Source organism: Siphateles boraxobius, unplaced genomic scaffold, assembly GCF_051911475.1.
Source record: "Siphateles boraxobius isolate OS27281-9 unplaced genomic scaffold, OSU_SipBor_1 5, whole genome shotgun sequence".
NCBI lineage: Eukaryota > Metazoa > Chordata > Actinopteri > Cypriniformes > Leuciscidae > Siphateles > Siphateles boraxobius.
The window spans coordinates 22,581,706-22,602,986 of NW_027509141.1; the positions used below are offsets into that span (position 1 = coordinate 22,581,706).

Genomic DNA, 21,281 nt, shown 5'->3' on the forward strand with positions numbered 1-21,281 from the left:
GATCTCAGGAGTAAATAAGGCAACACCACAGAAAGGAGGGCAAGAGATTGAGAAAAAGAGAGACACAGAGGGAGATGGAGAGCTTCGAGGCAGAGAGAGTGACTCAGAATCAGCTGTGTATGAGTGTCTTAGCCCATTAACCGGAGGATGTTATACACACCCACAGAACATTCGTCATTCTGCTCACTCTTTAAAGGTGAAGAATGTTCTTTTTTTTTTGGGATTGTAAAAACATTCTGTCCCGGTTTAATATTCAGAGGAAACTGTTTATGTCCCCAAAAAGTGTGCACACTCACTCAATGGCTCGACCAAAAGCGTGAGTTTGGGATGTGACTGTTTGACATCGTCATTATTTTGCAATTCTGTTTAGTGACACTTTGATGCAAAAACAACACACTTCACCTTTAACGGAATAGTACAAAATCATCATATACTCACCTTAAATGTTGTTCCAAACTTGTATAACTTCCTTCTGTGTGAAGATATCTTTTTGGGGGAAACAGCAAACAAACAATATAATGAAAGTCAGTGGTTTTCAGTATTTTTGACCCCAATGACTTTATATAGACAAAACAGTTTAAACCTTATTCAAAACATCATCGTTTGTGTTCCACAGAAAAAAAGACCGGTTTGACATGAATGATGGAATTTTTCATTTTTCAGTGAACTATCCATTCAAGAAATAATCACGTGTGACAGTGTAATACAGAATATCGCTGTGAAACTTAACTGAGATTGTACCAATAAGATGCTGATGTACATTTTCCAAGCAGTCTTTACCACAAGACACCTCATTCCTGTTGTCGTGGGAAAAGTGCTATAAAAAAAGTGCCCCCCCCCCACAACAGCAAACATTATATGTAGCGCAATGCCTTTAATGCCATAAAGTCTTTATGACCATTACTCACATACTAGGCCTATATTTTTATTCCTATGTTCTTGTGTTGTGTACTGGGAAATGCATGAGCCCTGTTTACACAGCCAAGTAAAATTTCCACACATTTTCTGCCTCTAGGGTCCACACACGTTGTGTGTACTAGTAATGTCCTATATACACACAATAACTCATTACATTTTGCATGTTTTTTTTCTTTTTTTTGTATGTACTTGGCCAGCTTAAAACAACTCGCATGTCTAAAGCACAAGATTGTTAACCCAGAGATCTGATTCAGAAACGCTTTTGCAAACGTGGCGTAATTGCTGAGATCATTAAGAGCAGGTTCTTGAAATTCCTCATTGCTTCAGCCACATAATGTGGAAGGTTTAGCTGAAACTATGATGCTCGCACTGTAAATCTCCCCTGCCTGTTATACGACTTGATTATGATGAGGAATTAAAGCTCTGCCTTTGATAACGGCTGGGTTCCAGTTGCTAATGCTCAGTGATCCACAGCAATGGGAGAACAAAAGTAGCTGACGCACGCTTTAGTGCCACAGAGGTATAAAGGCAGACTTCTGTTCAGCAGCATTACCGAGGCAGGCTTCAGTGGTCTGTGTTTTAAAGCTAAAATGGTTCATAAACGTGATCCCTGTCTGTTCACAGCCCCAGCTCTGCTCACACACTCACCCACAACAGCTTATAAACTCTCTGAACCCTGCAGGTTACGCTCTCTCATTTTTCTCTTTCTATATCTCTGTAATGCTTTCCTCTTAATAAACTGAATGTGTATTATAACACAACTTTCTAGAATACTTTGATTCTGATTGGTTAATCACAGGATTCAATAGCCAAATATTTTTGTATAATGCTAAACTGCTGAACTGTATGGTAGACTTTCTTATTACTCTTGTCTCTTTTTTTTTTCTTCCTCAGAACTCAAGTTTATTTGTGCAATATTATCAGCAATTTTGTATTTATTTTTTTGTTTGTTTTTTTATCTTCGATATCACACTGTAAACCTCTTCTTCCTGATACAAAAACACTCTTGTCAGCCTTTTGATCACCTGTCTGTAATTATATGTATATTGCAGTGGCGTGCGGTCCATATAAGCTGCGAATGCTCTGCATAGTCAAGCCATTCGTGGACTTGCTAACATTAACTCTATAAATGCCCTTGTCTGAAGTATACCATAAAGCTTACACGATAAAATGTAGGAAATTATACATGTAACTCTCCGTCATATATTTATGTGCCGAACGACAGTACTTTTCTTCAAATCTGCCACTCACTGATAGTTCCGGGTAAGCTGATTCACAGCAGCTTTGGCGGGTACGCTCTGTTATGTATCGTCATCACTGTCCCACGTTCTCATTGGTCTGCTGGCATAAGGGGGATTTAATGCGCAGGGTAAGCCTTCAGTGGATCGCTCGAGGAAAGAGGAACAATATGCTGCTGCTGCCAGATCTCGATCACGAAAGTCAAATCACGAAAGTATTTGATTAAAAACTAAATAGACTAAATCAAGTGGAAAAAAGTGATAACTGAAACTATTTTCATAGTAGTTTGTTTTTTCCATAAGGAAATTTATTGTTAACGAAAACTTATAAACTGTTAAAGATAGTACTGTAGGACCTAATGTAACTATCTGAGGCTGTTAATCGTAGTTTATGAGTGTGTTTGCTAAAGTCATCAGTTTGCATTATTTCAACATATTTTTAAAGAATAGCCTACTTATATTTTTTTATTATAGCTATTTACATTTATTATTTATATTTTTCCTTATAATAGGCTTCTAATATTGATTATTTTATGCTTATTTTTAACTTAATAAAAAAAACACTTCTGGCATACATTTAAATTGATGTTTCTTATTTGTCGTTTCTGATTTAGATGCGTGTCCTCAGCTGATGCGACGGACCGATTAAGGGGGTCATGAACTGGATTATTTTATTATTTTATAATGTTTCCTGGGGTGCGATTATAATGTTGGTATGATTTTTACCTCAAAAATGTTCATAATTTAGTAATATAAGGCCTTCTTCCTACCCTGAAGCATGTAATTTCTGTGACATTAGTGCCACCTAGCGTAATTACAAAAATACAGCATATTTTGTCCCTTTCGCGCGTCGCGTCTGACTCAAATCAAACACAACTCAACGGCTTTTGTGGGTGCTTGTGAAGGCATCAACAGGTAAATGTAGGCTACTTTTAATCAAAGGTCAAATATATGAACATATCTAAAACTTTAGCTTTGTTGCTATGTGTCATGAGTAGCCTATGCAACTAAGCTGCGAACATGAAACCCATCCAACTTATCTGCACCAGGTGCATTTTTGACCTAAAGCGCACCCAGCATACCCGGTTAAAAAAAGTCACCGCTCGCTACTGATATATTGACTTAAATTTTAAAGTGAGCATGAGATAAGTCATTAGATATGTATTAAAGATTTGTTTTTCTCAAAGTTCTTTTTAGGCTCACACATTCTCTGCTGTGGTTAGAGGTTCATTTTTGCGACTTTTGCTGCTGTTATTGTGACTTTTTCTGCTCCGTCAGCAGCTGCTTCCAGATGTGAACTTACCAATTCCAGCTCCATTATTACTACACAACACATATACAGGATAATAAGGCCTTGGGGTATGCTCAGCACCACAGGATGCTTTCAGACCTCAGTAGGCAAAGTATCAGGGGATATTTCTGCTGCTAGCATAAAGTGTTGCAAACACTCTTATTTGTCGTTGAGGAGGAGAGAATGTTGACGTTTCTGTGAGCTATGAGCTCAGACCCTGACAATTTGTCTGTTGTTGGAGTTTTGGTTAAGGAAATGGGGGGTGGGTATAAGCCCCTCATGAGTCGTCTTAGTTTGCCTGCTCAGAGGTGAAACAGTTTAATAGAGAAAATAAATAAGGCCATCTGGTTACGATGCTGTCCGCAGCTAGATCTGTCTGATGCTGATGGGTCAATATTCCTGTCACTCAAACTGGCACTTTTTTTCACTAAGGTCTAGGGAACTTTTATTTTATTTTCAAAAACTACATATTTTTTTTGACAATCGACTAGTCTGTGGTCTAATAGTCTATTTCCTGAACAACTAATTGGTCTTATTTGTCCAAAGACGTCTATTTGAATGCTGTAGCTGCTATGGAGATAAAAAAAGATTTTTCTGAGAGGGTTTTACCATGCAAGCTGCCTAATAGTCATTCATTGAATGACTAATCAACTAATGTCATGTAGACTCATCCCTGCTAAGGTCATTTCTCTAAAAAGGGATCCTCTTGTCCACAAAATTACGAGATAAGGAAAAAAGGAATAAAAATCTCTAAAAACACTCAAACAAAAAAGGTAGAAACTGGAGTCTGTCAAGATAAAAGGCAAAGAGTCACTAAAGGAAATAAACAGAGCACTGGACTGATGTTCCACAAGAGATGCTGTGTGTTTATCAGACAGCCAGTAAAGACCAGCTGGCTTCCATTTGGTTAGGTATGGGACAGAGGCCAGGAAGGAGCAGAGCTCAGTTGTACTCAACACAGCTAAACACAGTGCTTCTCCTAGCTAAGACCCAGTCCTGACCCTTTTTGATGTCATGCTGCTCTAGCCTTCTCAGACAGTCCTGTATAATTACCAGGCCACATAATAAGACCACTTGGCTCCAGCGCTAACTTATAAAACACACACACACAAATACATGCTGCTGACCACATGAATGGGTTTTCACAGATACGTGAGCACAGCACACCAACTGATGATGTAGCAAAAATGCTGATGCAAATATAAACAAACTGAGCGTCCACTGCATCAAGACACTTTAGAAATGAATCTGAAAGCAATGCTTTGTGTAATCTCTGTGTAACTTATTTTCATTCTCTCTCCTCCGTGTTTGTGTTTTTTGGCCTCAGAAGGGAATGAAACCGGTGAGCAGACAGCACAGAATTCAAACACTCCACCCATGGAAAAGACAGGAGATGTGGAGAATGGCAACAACAACAACAGCCTGTCCCAACCAGACCTCACCAGCACTCCTGGCAAAAGCATAATATGTAAGTATGAAACAATTGGACTACATTAGCCAGCAGCCCTTCACAGTTTGTTTGTGCTTGGTATATCTGTTACGTTATGGAAACAGATGAAATGATGAGAAAATTAGGAGTACACTGGCTAGAGGGACTGAGACGGTAAGGTCTCTGGTAAGGTCACCTTATTCATAAAAGAATTAGGTGAACTTGGGGTTGTCAGTTAAATGTGTTTGAAATGCAGTTTTAATAGGACAGGAAATTATGTGGGGAATTGGATCAGGGGCCAGATTCAAGAAGATCTTAAGAAAGAAGTTAAAAACTCAAAGAAGTTCGTAACAATTATTGAAAAGTTCTTAATTTTTGAAATAGTTTCTTAAAAGTTTTTTTTATAAGAAAATAAGAGGCTTTGATGTTATCTGGTTGTAGAGTGGTTTTTGACGAAGACTCGCTGATCATCTCAATAAAAATCACCTCAAAGGCTCTGCCTTTTTGTGCTGCCTGCAGATTTTCGTAAGAATCCTAATTAGCATGCACATTTTCTTTGCTTATTCTTAACTTTGGAGATTTAAGTCAAGGTTATCCTGACAATAATTACAATGATTTTTAAAAAGATTCCTTTTTAGTTCTGTCTTAAGAAGTTTTGTCTTAAAAAAAAAGATAAAAAAACATTACGTTTTTCTTAAGAAATTAAGAAGAAAATTACCTATATGAGAGCCTCGGCACAATATGTCAGTGCAAGTACACAAACCTTAGGGCTGTGGCCCTGACTGATTAAAAAATCTGTACCGGTGCTGAGTCCGTAGTGCGTCTCTGAGTGTTTGTAGATGCAGACTGGGTGTGTAGTAGTCAGTAGGCTGTGACTAAGTCCTCTGACTAAGGGATAGATTGTGGATATGTCCTGTCATTGACTCGCCAGTCTCTTCTGGGACAGCGTATCCACCCATAACCTGAAATAACTACGTACACATAATGAGCACACTGACTATTCACACACTCAGCTGTGTTTCTGTGTATCTACGGCTAAGTGTATTAAGTACATTTCTAAAACAGTACAGTACAAAAAAATGCAGGGTTTAACAAATATTGCTGTAAGAACCCGGACATAGATTCACTTTGGCAGGACAATGGCACAGGCTCTCCTCGTGTCAGCTGAAGTTGGTTAAGAGGTGCGTGAAATGGCCCATACTTGCTTTATTTAACAACTGAGATTTGATATTTTTGGAGGTAGCTGCTATTGTTGTGATTTGTTGCCTTGGCAACAGTGGCAGGTGAATTATAGCACTGTGCTTTTGGCAGTCAACGCCAGCTTTCTTACTCCCGTCCAAAGCATATATTGGTGATTGTGTTACATGGTCTTTCAGCCTACATTTCACATTAAACATGGGATTTTGGATTTGTATGATGTCAATTTATTTTAAGTTTAATAGGACTGAGTGGTATATATACCAGTATATACCAAGCAATGGTAGAAATGTGTGACCGGTGGAGATTTAGCTATAACATGGTAGACATATGCTCAGTACGGATGTAAGACTGATCAAACATGGATGGTGCAAAAATGCACAGCAGTCCCAAAACAAGTCAAAATGAGGAAGAATTGGTTCTTAAAGCTGCCGTTGGCAACATTTTTTTGATCATATTCAGTGAAATCGACACTATAATCCGACAGAACAGCATACATAAAGTGGTTTTAGGAAAAAAAACGAGCTTCTAACTCCACCTGGAGCGTGTTATTTGTTTTGCAAAAATCCACCGTTCCCGGATCATCGGGTCCAATCAGCGCAGCGGGGTGTGAGATCTGACTGTCAATCACAGGTCGTGCACACGCCACCCTTCGCGCACGTTACAATCACATGCACACGCCTGAAGTTCGCGCAGTAAGGAAGAGTGATGGCGGAAAAGATTCCAATTCCTCGGTTAACCTCGAGAGCTAGGAGGTCAAAAACAACACAGGAAAAGAGAACACCTGCTGAAAAGAAAGAAGTAAAGAAAGAAAGCGACCGTGCCCGTAAATAAACCAGGATCAACATCGGATCGGCATTTGAAAGGTGGAGAGATTTACGTGATTTAATTGGGTTCAAGCTGGATGTAGAGCTTGCGACATTTCTTCTCGACAGGTAATTGTGCTTTATCAACCAGTTATTTTATTTCTCAGTGTTATGTTAGTAATCTAAGTATGTTTGCCCAAATGTGTTGGTATGGATAGCTAACTTTAGCATTTGTTGGGCAGGTTCGTTAGCTTTGTTTGCACTGAAATCCGTGTGAACGTAACGTTAGGTAGATAAACATGTCCAGATGAAGGGATAAAGTTCGGCTTTTTGGAAGAATCAATGCTACTCTATCTTTCTTACAAGAGTAAGAACAGTAGTAAAGGTACTGTTATTGTATGTGCTATCTGACTAGCTCCAAATACTCCATGGTGTTGATGGATGCTGATGAGACGGGCGCGTTCACAGAAAATCTGTTGCACACGGACTGACGAGCACGAACTCGATGGGAGGGTATTCGTTGATAGTGGGGGAGGGACATGAGAGGTGTAAACATTAAATTTTTTGCCTAAGTCCATTCAATCTGCCAGACTTGCCGACTGTAGCTTTAAGAGGTGTTGAAAAGGCATTTTTCTTCAATTGATCTCTGATAAACTGCCGACAGTGTCAGAGTGGCATAAAGTAATATTTGGTTTTCTTTCACTGCAATATATTACCTACTGGTCAAAAGTGAAATGGATATTTGTTATCAGACATGGACCTCCTTTTATTTAGTATATAGGTACTAGGATTTCACGTATACTTTTTACAAATCCTTGGCAGGCCAACATGAATTTCATTAATCATGTGTCTATAATTAATGTTGGAATGTACTTGTTGATCTGTAGTCACTGTTCTTTTGTTTTATGTTAAAGTAAAGATGAAGAAGCATTAAAAAGAGGTGTCAATTTTCATTTAGTTGCTTACATGGATACTGTTCAAAGGTTTGGGCTTGGTAAGATTTTTTTTAAGGTTTCCAGTGCTCCCCAATCATGCATTTATTTGATCAAAAATACAGTAAAACAGTAATACTGTGAAATATTATTACAATATATTTTTTTTTCCTTTTTAATATATTTTAAAATTAATTTTATTCCAGTGAATTTTCAGCAGTATTTACTCCAGTCTTTCACATGATCCTTTAGAAATCAAATCATTCTAATATGTTGATTTGGTGCTGATAAATACTTTTGTGAAAACTGCGATTTCATTTTTTCAGGACTCATTGATTAAAAGAACGGCATTTATTTGAAATATTTATCTTTTTTAACATTGTGTTTTCTGTGACTTTTTATAAACTTAATTCATATGCCAAAAAAAATCTTACCGTTCCAAAACCAATATTTCACATTTTCTTTTAAAATCAAAGGTGTGAAATAAGACGCAGTATGAAAAATTTTCCATCTATTTCCATGGATGGCTTAATACAAGCTTCTTTAGAAGACGTCATGAAAGCCCTAACTTAGCCTTGCCATACTGGTACTTTTACCAGGTATTGCTGGGAAAAAAACCGACAGTGACTTCCCATAAGTGTTATTCCATGATAGAATAAATAGATCCATGCAGGACCCCTACGAGACTGTCACAGCCGTCAGTGTGTTTGCACACAGTCACAGGTTATGAGAAATTTACTGAGAGAAAGTATGCTAAGGACAGGCCCTCACTGTGTGTGCGTGGTAGGTGAGGTCGTGCTCTGGTTGTCCAGTCCGAGTCCGTTGGCTGACACATTCCAGACACCTACTGCTGCTTATTTACAGGAATAATTGTGCTGGGGCGGTTGCACCCGGGCTCTGCTGCTATTTCCTCTCTCACCTTTAGCTCCTCCTAAAGACCCTGACAGCACATTGACCATGCAACCAGTTAGACGTTATCTTGCCGGAAACCAAGGCACAGACCAAAAACAAAATGGGTTGCAGTGACTGAAATTCTTGGAGACTTTAAGAGCGGAAAGGCTTGTAACATGATCTCATTGCCTTTTCACAGTCTAGCAACAATTAATTATGTTCAAGTAAATTTAATGGTCTTGAAGCCATGTGTTTACATCGACCATGTTTGGATGTTGACTTCTCATATGATACTGAAAGTGTAGCTCATGTGAGCTCACTTCCACAAATCTGTCACACTTTTAGTGTGAGATTTAGTGTGACGGAACAACATAACCTGTCTAAAAGTTCCCAGTAATGAGCTGGCCGGAATGCAATGTAGCCTCTCCACAGGCTGATTCATGTAAATGGTTGGCCAGAGCGTTTAAGACCCCGCGAAGACCCGGCGTTCCGCGTCAGTAAGAAGAAAACATTAAAAGGAGATTATGCATCCTGCATTTCTTGACTGTTCGTCCTCTGCACATTTTTTTAAAATGCCCATAAAAATGGCAGCATTACGATTGCATAACAGAACGGACAAAATGTACAGCTCCATCCCAACTTTTTCCTTGCAAACGTGTCTCCCTCGACGCGTCTGGTTTTATTTTCAGATGGACCCGTGAGATGTGCCTATTTGGGACTCGTAAAATGTTAAACACCATTGCATCATCAGGTTTAAAAAGGATTGTGCAATCCTTTATGGATCCATGTGTGCTTTGAGGATGGCGGTTGCTTTTTTTCTTCTTCTTTTTTCATATATCTAAAATTTCTGCATCTCGACAGTGATGTAGCAGGTAAAAAAATTTGCCGACAAGCTGAAATCAGTGACTTTTGTTGAAAACAGAAGTGTGAAGATTCAGCATGGTCCAAATGCTCCAGCTCGGGGTGATGATGTCATGGATGTTGCAAGCATGTCTAGACTGAATGCCTTTGACAGGCTGTGAGAGTGCAGAAATTGCTGTTAAATTCATTGTCCTACTTTGGACCTGTGTCTGGTGTGAGTAAGAAGTGAAAAAGAGAATGAGAACATGGGTTCAGGTTCAGGTCCTCTAGCAGAGTCTGTTTTCATGTCATGTAACTGTAGATTGCTTTTACAAAACTATTTGTTGGTTCCATTTAAAAAAATGCTCACTCACATGGCTCGCTGTTTTTTGGCATAAAAAGGTTAATACTTATCTAGAATATTTCCAACATTATCTAGTTATAGTATCTAGTTTACTTTCCAACATTCGCATTACAATATACTTAATTGAAGGTGTGGTTAATGTATGGAAAGCCTTGCAGAAAATCTGACATTGACATATAGCGCCATTTCGCTTCGGGTGACCAGAGTTCGAGTCCCAGATCGTGGATTTTTCCTGATCCCGTCTCCTCTCGCTCTTGCTCTCTCAATTCAATTTAAATTTAAAAATTGCTTTATTGGCATGATTGTACATAATACAATATTGCCAAAGCTTGGAATACATAGAATAATTATAAAGACATCAAAATAATAAAATATTATAACATAAATTTAAATGTACAAATTAAATTAATTGTACAAATTAACAGTGTAACAAATTAAAATACGCTTGAACATTTGATACCACAGTGTTTTAACATATACACACACACACATCATTGGGGGTCACTGTGGTGAATGGTAGGGAAACACACTGAGGTCAGAGTGGGCTGGGCTATAAAACGATAATTATCGCGATATAATTTTCCTCAATAAAACGATAACAACCGTTTGATAAATGCTCGATATAATGCTTACGCACTCTGCGTAATGCTGCGCATGCGTTTCGCCGACTGGGCTTACAGGGGCCGCAAGAAATTATTCAAAACCGTAAAGGTTTTGTAAAATACAGAAAACAGAATACAGAAAAGATGAATATTTTGAAGTAATTGTAGCTATGTGTATTTGTTCAATCGCTATAAAGAGAATTCAATATTCTAACTAAGCCGACAGGCGGTGACATTTTCTTTCGCCATGTTTCTGACAGACCGCACACAGACATCACGCGTGCGCAACATCTACCCACGTAAAAATGCATTGAAACTTTAATTAACTAAAGATATTTCAATTGGGTGATTATAATTTAATGTTTTGGGAGGTCTTTTTTTTAATTTTTGTGATTATTTTGCGGTTAAATTAGGAATTATGCAGGATCGCAAAAAAATTCGACTTTTGTTGATTTTGCGTTGTATTCAGTGATCGCAGAATCGCGAAAAACTGGAGGGACTGATATATATATATATATATATATATAATATTCACACACACACACATATATGTTGCTCTTGCATTCTTTCTTGTGGCTCAGTGACACACCTGAATGATTGGCTCATTAAGTATGCGGGCCCCATTGTCTCCTCAGGTGTGAACCACTAAATATGCAGGATGGTGTTGAAATCGTTGACGCCCCTTGCGCATATTGCCTTTCCAAACAAAAAGTGTCTTACAAAATTTAAATCAATGTATTGTTTATGTGAATGATTAGGCAGGATGATTTTCACATCATTTTGAAGCAAAAATTCTAGGCAACAACACCCATTAGTCAAAAGTCTTGTGGACACATATTTAGTATGTGTTTTGTGGCCTTATTTCAGACACTTTAAGTTTTAGTTTTTTCAATAACCATGCATAAACATTATTCTCTTAAAAATACAAACATGTACATACATGTTGCTCACATATTACGGTAGCCCCGTTTGTGCTGTATAGAGTGAATTTACACCTTTGCCATTAACATGTTTATAAATAACTGAAAAAAGCACAAATGACAGAGCATGTCAGAACACCTCCAGGACCCAGAAAATACCTTAGACCCCATAGGGTTAATGGCGTATAGAGCTCTTCAAGCTTTCTCTTTGAGAGCATTCACTGCCATACTGAAACTCCCCGATGCAGTGATGACCAGGCCGAAGTAAGTGTACTGCATAGTGTGCTCTGGGCCGGTGCCGGCTAGACTGAGCTGGTCTCTGTGTTCCTGACATCTGGGCTTTTTCTGAAAGACCATAATGTTGGTCTTTGTGAGGTTGACTGCCAGGGCCCAGTTCTGGCAGTAGTTCTCCAGCAGCACCAGGTCGTCTGCATACAGCAAGACCTTGATGCTTCTGTCCTGTCGAGTGAGTCCAGGTTCTGTAGACTGTTCCAACTGCATCGCTAGTTCATTAATGTAGATGTTGAACAGCGTTGGACTCTGGCTACAGCCCTGCCGCACTCCTCTTTTCTGGGTCAAGAATTCTGTATGTTTGTTGCCAATACGTATTGCACATTTGTTGTTCGAATACATTGATTTTATAATGTCATAAACTTCACCCCCTACACCACTTTGTAAAAGTTTGTAATATAATCAGTTGTGACAAATATAATATATATAATCAAATATTTTTCCGTTTTTGGTCTGTTTTACGTGTTTATTGATTAGGGTGTGTAGGGTGTAAATGTGGTAAGTAGTTCTGTGATTTGGAATGAATCTAATCTGACTCGAGCTCAGGACATTGTGTTTGTTAAGGAAGCTTACAATTCTATGGTTTAAAATACTGCTAAATAACTTCCCCAGATTTGCTCACACAAATGCCTCTGAAATTATTAGGGTCCAAATTATTTTCACTCTTATGAATTGGGGTAATAAGTCCTTGGCTCCAGATGTCAGGAAAAAAGCCTGAACTAAGTAGAATGTTGAATAATTTGGGCACAGCTGCCTGCAGCTCAAAGCCCTTCAATAATTAGGATGATTTCACCAATACGATGCAAAAAAACAATGTAGTTAAAGGCAACTGGCCATATACTGTAAAGAAAGGGTAAAACTGCTTCTGAGATGGAGAGATGGCTTGATAAGAATTGAATTTGATCAGAGAATAGTCTCATTGCATGTCCCACATCTCTGTCTCGTTCTGGCCATTTCAGTGAATTTTTCAGCTTCAGCAGGACTTAAAGCTCAGTTCCTGTCTCACTCATCGCATCATCAATTACCAGAGTTCAGAGAGGCCGGCATCAGGGGAAATAAACGTCTTAAAGGAAGAGGGGGAAATGCTGGCTTAAATTACAGCTTTAAAATTCTCCGATTAGAGACTTCATCGCTGGAGATTGTCATTGAAATGAGCTCAGGCAGAACAGGATTAAAGACTACTTGGTCTCTCTTGTGAACCTACTGTGTTTTTATTTATTTATTTTTTATGCCACCCTGTAAAATCTGGCTCTGCTTCTCAAAGACCTGTATCATTTATCCCTTGCCACATTTTCAGCTTAGACATCCTTGTTTAGAAAGTAGGGGATTTCCATCTAACTGGTGTGAAGATATGGTGCTTTCATTTGCACCATCTGTCCTACACATTTTTTTTCTTGTCTTCAGCTGAACATTTCTAAGAAAAGATAATCATGTATGCGTTTAATAGTTTGTTGCTCTTGGAGGTTCCATGTGTTTGTGTTTTGATTTTGTATTAATGAGAAATTGCTGACTCACTGGCTTCTGTGGCCCTGTGGATTTAAATCAGAAGGTGGTGTTACTCACAGCTGTTTGGGGCAGTGAGGGACTTTAAATGAGTTGTTACGGGAAGCCTGGGGCCCTGGGCAGGGAATTTAAAATGAGATAATGCAGCTGATGTCTTGGGGTCTCTTAGGAGCCATGAGAGGCTTGTGTTCAGATAATATGGGTCCTGAGTGATTCTAATCTAGACCCCTAAAAAAACGTGACCTCTCAGGACTGACTTGTGCATTTTAGACGAGGACAGAATAGGTGATGCTGAGAGCTGTTGGTCCATGTGCTATATAGAAGATTTTGGATTAAAGTTGTTTTAGGAAATAAATAACACTTTTATTTCCTTTGTGCAGTAGATTAATAGAATGTTATATTTTAAATAACAAGTTTTTAAATATCATAAATTGATATTTTAAGAAATATTAGAAAGTATTTATTATTTTGAAATATATATATTATATATGATTCACCCCTTGTCTGTGTTCACACCAACAGATGATGTAAGACTGCAGTGTAATAGACAAACAAAAAATTAATTTAGCAGCAGAAGACATTCAATAAGCTGCTTCTTCTAAAGAATTGTTTCCCCTTTGATTTACTTCATGTCATTTGTCATCAGCTTCACACTTACATTTACTTCTTGACACAGGAGTGACATATAGACTCAATCTATATGTAGATTTATTTATTTATAATATTCAAAACACTGTAAATAGGTTCATAATCTGTAAATCTGAAAATGTCTATTCTGACTAAACCCAACTGTGATAGTTTTATTCTCATATATTTATATTTTTATTTTTTATTCTTATAATTTGTAGTATTATGTTTCATGTTGTATTTGTATATGTCCACTGGAAGCCTCAGTACCAAAACAAATTCCTTGTGTGTGCAAGCACACTTGGCAATAAAGCTCTTTCTGATTCTGATCTATCCCTTTTTTCTGGTGTTATGTGATTTTTGGATACATGATAAATGCTAAAAAAAAATTGTCTTTTTTTATTGATTTACAACCTAGAAACAACTTAATTCTTGACCATACTGGCTAAATTTGTTTGTAAAAGCATTTATGTCAGCTTTGAAATGTTTGTGAGTATGTCACATGTGTGTATACATGTTTATGCACTTTATTTTGGATGCTAGAGCACAACACATGTCGTAGTTTTGCCCACTGATTCTCAGCAGAGAAAGTTCTGCCTTCTGTAAAAATGTCTGTCTTTCTGGCAGATGCCCAGGAGACCGGCTGACGCTGCCTGTTTACTGCTCTAAACACAAATCCACACAAAGAAAGTAACATCCCTGATTTAAAAACTGCAGCACAGGAAAACCATGTCATATGCCCCTTGTTATTATGGATTCAATTCCTGACCACCAACCCCCCTCCCCACTGAAAAAGCCCTGTGGTCCTTGAATATGTTTACACCCTTTAACCGCGTGTGCACTTTTATTTGGGTCAAACAAGTTTGAAATGCTGTGGGTGTAACTCAAGCAGAGTACAATACAGTGCTGTTCTGAGAGCCACTAATGCTTCTATTTAACCTTGAAATAGACCCTTTAAATGTAAGTTTGGATGAGTCACAAGTGAAAACAATGTGTTTCTGTGAAGCCACTTCTGTAAGATTATGTCAAGACTTAAGTTTTAATCTTTCTCGAAAATGTTTACTTTTTCATTTGCTGGATTTGAAAAGCCATTGTTATTTTATTGTTCATCTTCTCATTGAGCTATTTTGTTTAAAGATACCATCTTACCCTTACGAAAGAGTCAGATTTTCATTTCATACAGCAGCTTTCATCAAGTTCATCACATTCTGAAACCGATGATAGAATCATTTTGAGTTTTAGTGCAACTTATTTTACTTTGTAGATAGTCCTACAACAATATCCGGCTATTTATTGAATACTACTAAGTGGAACTACAAGGCCACTGCTCCCTGATTTAGAAAATAAAGTGCAAATGTATTTTGAACTGTGCTATTTTTTTAAAAACCCAAGTAGTATTTGGTTAATAATATTTCAATAATTGGACACAATATTTGGAGTATCAAAATGTGTGTACCATAACCCCGGTGAATTACTAGCATTTCTTGTAAAGAAATGCACATGCACTGCTGGGATTCTGTGTTGCATGGTCTTGTGGTTTCTAGTAAACACATTAATGTATTAGTGGACATAAATTCATATATACACTACTGTTCAAAAGTTTGGGTTCGGTAAGAGTTTTTAATATTTCTGAAAGAAGTCTCTTATGTTCAACAACAGTAAAACAATTTAAAATAACTTGGTATTTGAATCTATTTTAAAATGTAATTTATTCCTGTGATGGCAAAGCTTAATTTTCAGCATCAGTGTCACATGATCATTCTAATATTCTGATTTGGTGCACAATAAATATGTTATTATTATCAATATTGAAAACTGTTTTCTGCTTATCCTATCATTCCATTCCTTTGTCAACAGCATTTATTTGAAATAGAAATCTTTTGTGAGATTATAAATGTCTTTACTGACACTTTTGATCAATTTAATGCACCCTTTCTGAATAAGTATTAATTTATTTATTTGTGTTTAAAAATCTCATTGAAATTCGACTCTCATAAAATAACGCACATCACAGCTTCAAAATGTCAGATGTAAATCCAGGGCAAACTGTAGCTGTTTCTGAAGGGCTGATCCTCCAACAAGAGCTGGCAAACTCAAGATCATACACATTAATGCCTGACAAACATTGGGGGTGGAAGTTCATTGTAAACAGCCCGCCAATCTAACACCGAACATATGGACACAAGGGTGATGATGTTTACCCGATGGAAAGAAGGAACTGGCTTTTAGTCTTTTCATAGACTCTGACTTTAATGCGCTTCATATAAAGTTATCTTTTTTTTCCCCCTTAATAACAAACTGAACATCTGGAGTAAAGTTTGAAATGGCAAAATATCCAATCAGAGCATATATGCTCGGCCAGGCTCCAACACCAGCACACTGTGGGCATGTGTCCGCTCAGCCATTATCTAATATATCTGATTTGCCAGTTCGGTCTTCTAGACCTTCGAGCGCCAGACTCTGTGAATAGAACCAAGTTTGTTTGTGTATGTTTTTCCTGGACTATACAGAGTCCACATGCCTACACATGGGCACCAGACCTCTTCATATGAACTCTCGCTCTTTTCTTTTTCTCATTTATCATATGACCTGAAACAACCGTTAAAGTCAAGAAAATGTTTATTGCAGCAAAAGGATGGGATTAAATACTATCATCATACATAGAAAAAAATATAACAAAAAAATTCACGTAAAAGGTCCATTTAGCCTTTCTCTGTTTTGGGGGTTTATTTCCTTTGGCTCTGAAGGTCTGCATTGCACATAGTTTTTCTTTCTTCCAGAATAATTAGTCTTTTGCGGTGCTCAAGAGTAAAATATACGAAGTGCTGTGGACCGCTTGCCAAAGTCAACTCCACGAGCAGTTTGTGGAGGAACACTAGAACATTTGTAGGCTGTAAACTCACAGGGAGATGGTGTCTGAACTTCAGAACGCCAAACGATTGGCCTCATCCTCACACCCAGCACAAAAAAAGACTGACGTTTTAATTATAACGTTAGTCATAACTTAGCTGATATGCCTCTCCTTTTGTTTTCATTACCCTGATCTGGCTGCACCGCAGTGTATCGTTGTATGAACTCTTTTGTTTTTGATGGCAGGCTGCGTGAATTGCGGTTCACTTTTCAAACAGTCGTCCACTATACATTGCCCAGATTCAAGAGCTTAATTGAGCACTTGTTTAATCAGTGCCTGTGCCTGAAACAAAGCATTTATTTTTAATCAGACGAGACATTCAATTTCGAGAGAGTGGCTGAAGTCAGAAAGCTTAGACAGTATTTTCTGGAAAATAAGTCACATCGGGTCGAAATGCATGCATTTAGAGGGGGAAAAAACAGACAGGTCACATTGTGTATATAAGTCACATTTAATTATTACATTTAGAAATAATATAATATACTGGTAAATGAAACCAAGATGTTATAAACACTATAAACATTGTATTTTAAACTACCAGCGTGCGGGAAGTACGCTACACAAATAAACTTGGGATCACTTACCTCTGTTATTCAGCACAAATCTAACTGTGTGCACTTTTCCAAATGGGTACATGCTTAACATTATTTGTGCTTTGGAATACAAGTCGCTGCACATTTCAGATGATAAAAAGGGACTTAAATTCTGTAAAATACAGTGCACAGGTTTGGCTGCTTGCTAGCATCTTGACATCTTCGGTTTTAGACTCTTTACTGTTTGAACCTGAGTATTGCATTTGTTATATTTAAAGCTAACCTGTTTTAAAAATCTCTTTGAACCCCTAGACGTCTGTGTTTTATTTATTTTTCATTTTCAAGGCACACTGAAATGTTTCCTGCAACTTCTGCTCCGTTGCTTGATTTGTGTATGTTGTCTTGTCATTTGCTCTCTGTAGGAAACGAAGCATAGTGGTGATCTCATGTTGTTTATTTGTTCCTTTGTGTACTCTGAAGCAATGATATGCAAATCCATTCTGGTCTCTTGATCTCGGTTTATTAATTCGTGTTTCTTTGTTTGTTTGCTTTTCTGTTTGCTGTGGTCTTTTTCTTGTTTTCTTCTTGGTTCTTTGAAGCTGTTAAGGGGGAAAGCCATCCGACTGAAATGATACGCAACCAAAAATGAAAGGAAACATTATGAGTAAACAAACTATAGAAGAGAACGATGGGCATAATAGAGTAACTAAGACATTGAAACTCAAATATGAGCCATATCATTGTGTCTAGTCATAAACAGTCTAGTTCCAATGCTTACTGCAGACCAGCAAGCTCCAAGCGGATATTATAAACACATGTGCTCTTCCCGTCAGGACCCTTGTCCCTACTGAATGCTGAAGGCTGGTTCCCAGAAACAAACCCCACTTTGGTGTAAATCTCAGTCAATCTTGCCCTTTGTTTCCTTCAGTGAGTGACCTGTTGACAAAACTAGGACTGGGTAATTGAATTCACTGGTTTTGTTTGTGATATAAAATTGAGCAACATTGTGATTTTAATATATGCTTATATGCTCATTAAGTTTCCTAAAGACTCATTAGACTAGTTTTGTGATCTAACAAGTATGACAGATGTTTTAATATTCTCTCATTTAAACTTCAAGCAGCAAAAAGTTGGTATCTTTCACTTCTATGATTCGGTTCAAACTTAAATAAATAAAAAAATTACATTTTCTTTCAAAATGATTCACCCAAATACCAATATGTAATATTGTATAATAATAATGTTTTTGTAAAATATAAGCAGGTACATATATTTAGCAGATGCATTTGACAGTAAAGACATTTATAATGTCACAAAAGAAAAAAATGCTGTTCTAACTTTCTATTTATCAGAATCTTGAAAATTTTTAGCACAGTTTCCACAAAATGTTAAGCAGCACAATTGTTTTCAACCTTGATAATAATAAATGTTTCATGAGCACAAAATCGGCATATTCGAATGATTTCTGAAGGATCACGTGACACTGAAGACTGGAGTAATGTCTGTTTTAGGACATGGCTTAGGGGAAATAAATTAGATTTTGGATTAAGAGCTAATTACAAAAAAAATCTGTAGTGTCAAGTTGATTGGTCCACATCAGGAAAAGGCTAAATTCCATTATAAGAAACAAGATGCTAACTAAGTTTATGCAGCTTCTGCTTTTCCTCTACACATCCTCAGGCAGCAGAAGGAGAATAATTACACAGCAGCAGAAAAGCTGATATAAAACTGCTCACCATTTTGTTTCTCTCTCTCTCTCTCTCTCTCTCTCTCTCTCAGATCAACCTCAGGCACGGTCTACACCCATACACCCCTCACTAGCTAGCTCGACCGAATCGGCGGGGCTGCTGAGGAGAGACAGCAAGCCACACAGCAATGGGGTTAGAAACGGAACCTTTTCACGAGCCACCTCCTCGTCCTCCTCATCTTCATCCTCGGCCCATAAAAACCCCAAGAAGCTGCAGTCGAACCCATCCATCAACAGTCAGAGGAGCAAAGGTAGCTCCAAATCAAACAGCTCCCAGATCCCCACAGAGGCTCAGGATGGTGAGGCAGTCCGTGATTGTTTGTACACACTTGTTTCACTTGCAGGAAGTTTGATTGACACAGATAAGCATCACTAGCCAGCGAGTTTGTTGTTATGACTAACTCTCTTTGCTGCGTCCAGATTGCTGTGTCCACTGCATCCTGGCCTGTCTGTTCTGTGAGTTCCTCACACTGTGCAACATCGTGCTGGACTGCGCCACTTGCGGCTCCTGCGCATCAGACGACTCGTGCTTCTGCTGCTGCTGCGCTTCAGAGGAATGTGGCGACTGCGACCTGCCCTGTGACATGGACTGCGGCATCATCGACGCGTGCTGCGAGTCTGCAGACTGCCTGGAGATCTGCATGGAATGCTGCGGCCTGTGCTTTTCCTCCTGAGACTCCCATAGGGGGCGCTGCCTCTTTCACTGTTTTGAGACCTGAGAAGAAATGGGCAAAGAAAGACATCAATGATCTGGAGTGGCCGCAAACCTAAGTGGAATTGTGAGTTACAGTCTAGTAGCTTTCTTTTGAACTGTCTTGCTATGTACTGTTTCTGGACTGATTTCTGTTTAAAATGTTTCGTTGAGTCTATATTGGCATGATGCTGAATACAAATACATCCAGAAGACTTATGAGGCCACTGAGAAAGGTCCAAAAATTTTTTTTGTAAATGTTAGTGTTTGTTACTTATTTGAAATCGTCTTAGTGCCAAGCTTTACCATGAAAGAGCTTGAATTGTATCTCAGATCTATTTTAGAAAACAATGGAGTCTCCTAAAAACATTCCAACGTTGAGTTCTCAAAGATCACATACACTACCGCTATTTTTTAAATGGTAATCCTAAATATCACCTCTCAGTGCGCACACTTACTGTAGTACACTGGTGTAGTCCTCTGAGGATTACAAAAGCCATAAAATGTGAGTGTGAAACTCATAGATGAATGCGAGCGGGAGAAAGATGTGTGTATTTAATATATGCTGCCATTCTACAGTTGTATCATAGATTGTATATAAACGTGAAGAGAATCCTGTCCGTCTCTGCATTTGGTCCTGTGATGTTTTTATCCTCACTCTTTCTAGCATTTTCACTTCATCAATCAATCTTCTTGCATACTGGAATATTATACTGTAAACCATTGTGAATTGCTCCGTTTTTTTTTTCCAATGTGAAATGTCTGTCTTGTAATTCTAAAACTTCCATTTAAATCAGTTGTGTGAATTTAAATGTTAGTTTTACGTATCTACCTATTTTTTTCGATGTAGTAAATGCCTAGCATTATAGCAGTATTATTTTATCCTTTAAAAAAAAAAGAAATCTAAATCTAAAGCAGAATGTGATCTAGAGATATAATTCATACCATAAACAGTACATAATCATCTTACAGAAAGCAATATAATGCATTGATTTGAATCGTTTACATTTTAAGAACATGTTTCTATTGTTGCTTGCAATAAAACTGGAGGTAGAAAGGATTTTTAACTGGACAAGAGTGTACAACAATGGAATTAAAGAACAGGATAAAAGAAATCTATCCCTGTCATATTTGATGTTGTATCTTTTGTATGGTTGTTTTGTTATTTGATGGAGAGGCATCCAATTCTCTTGCATCAGAGTTCAACCACCAAAAAAAGGTTGTTTTTTAAAAAAAAAGGGGGTTTCAAAGTTGTTCTCTGTATGTAAAACTTCTAAAAAACGTTTCAGTTTTTAAGTACATCATTGTCGTGTAGACGCACACCAAGGCAATGGTTTGCAATCAGGTGGCCCTAACAAGTTACATTTTGATAAACCTATTTATTAATTAAAATGCTACAAAATTGGCACAATATTGTTGAGTTAATTTGAATTGCAACACAAGTACCAGAGGTACATTTTAAATATAAAGATAGGGCCTTTGAATATTGCCTTTGGTGAAAAGGTCCTTTCATGCTGGGAAATACATCAGTTCTCTAAACGGTGTCTGCT

The 21,281-nt window shown here is 37.8% G+C and overlaps 1 protein-coding gene across 2 annotated transcripts in view; it reads left to right on the plus strand.

Annotated features, from left to right (window-relative positions):
- The window catches only part of mdfi (MyoD family inhibitor), a 30,823-nt gene extending 9,977 nt beyond the window's left edge, over positions 1 to 20,846 (plus strand). For both annotated transcript variants that reach the window (XM_077203268.1, XM_077203269.1), the window contains exons 3-5: positions 4,775 to 4,915; positions 19,073 to 19,339; positions 19,461 to 20,846. In XM_077203268.1, coding sequence (XP_077059383.1) covers positions 4,775 to 4,915; positions 19,073 to 19,339; positions 19,461 to 19,714 — 662 coding nt within the window. In that variant the 3' untranslated portion in view covers positions 19,715 to 20,846. The remainder of the gene's footprint in view (positions 1 to 4,774; positions 4,916 to 19,072; positions 19,340 to 19,460) is intronic.
- Positions 20,847 to 21,281: the final 435 nt, after the last annotated feature.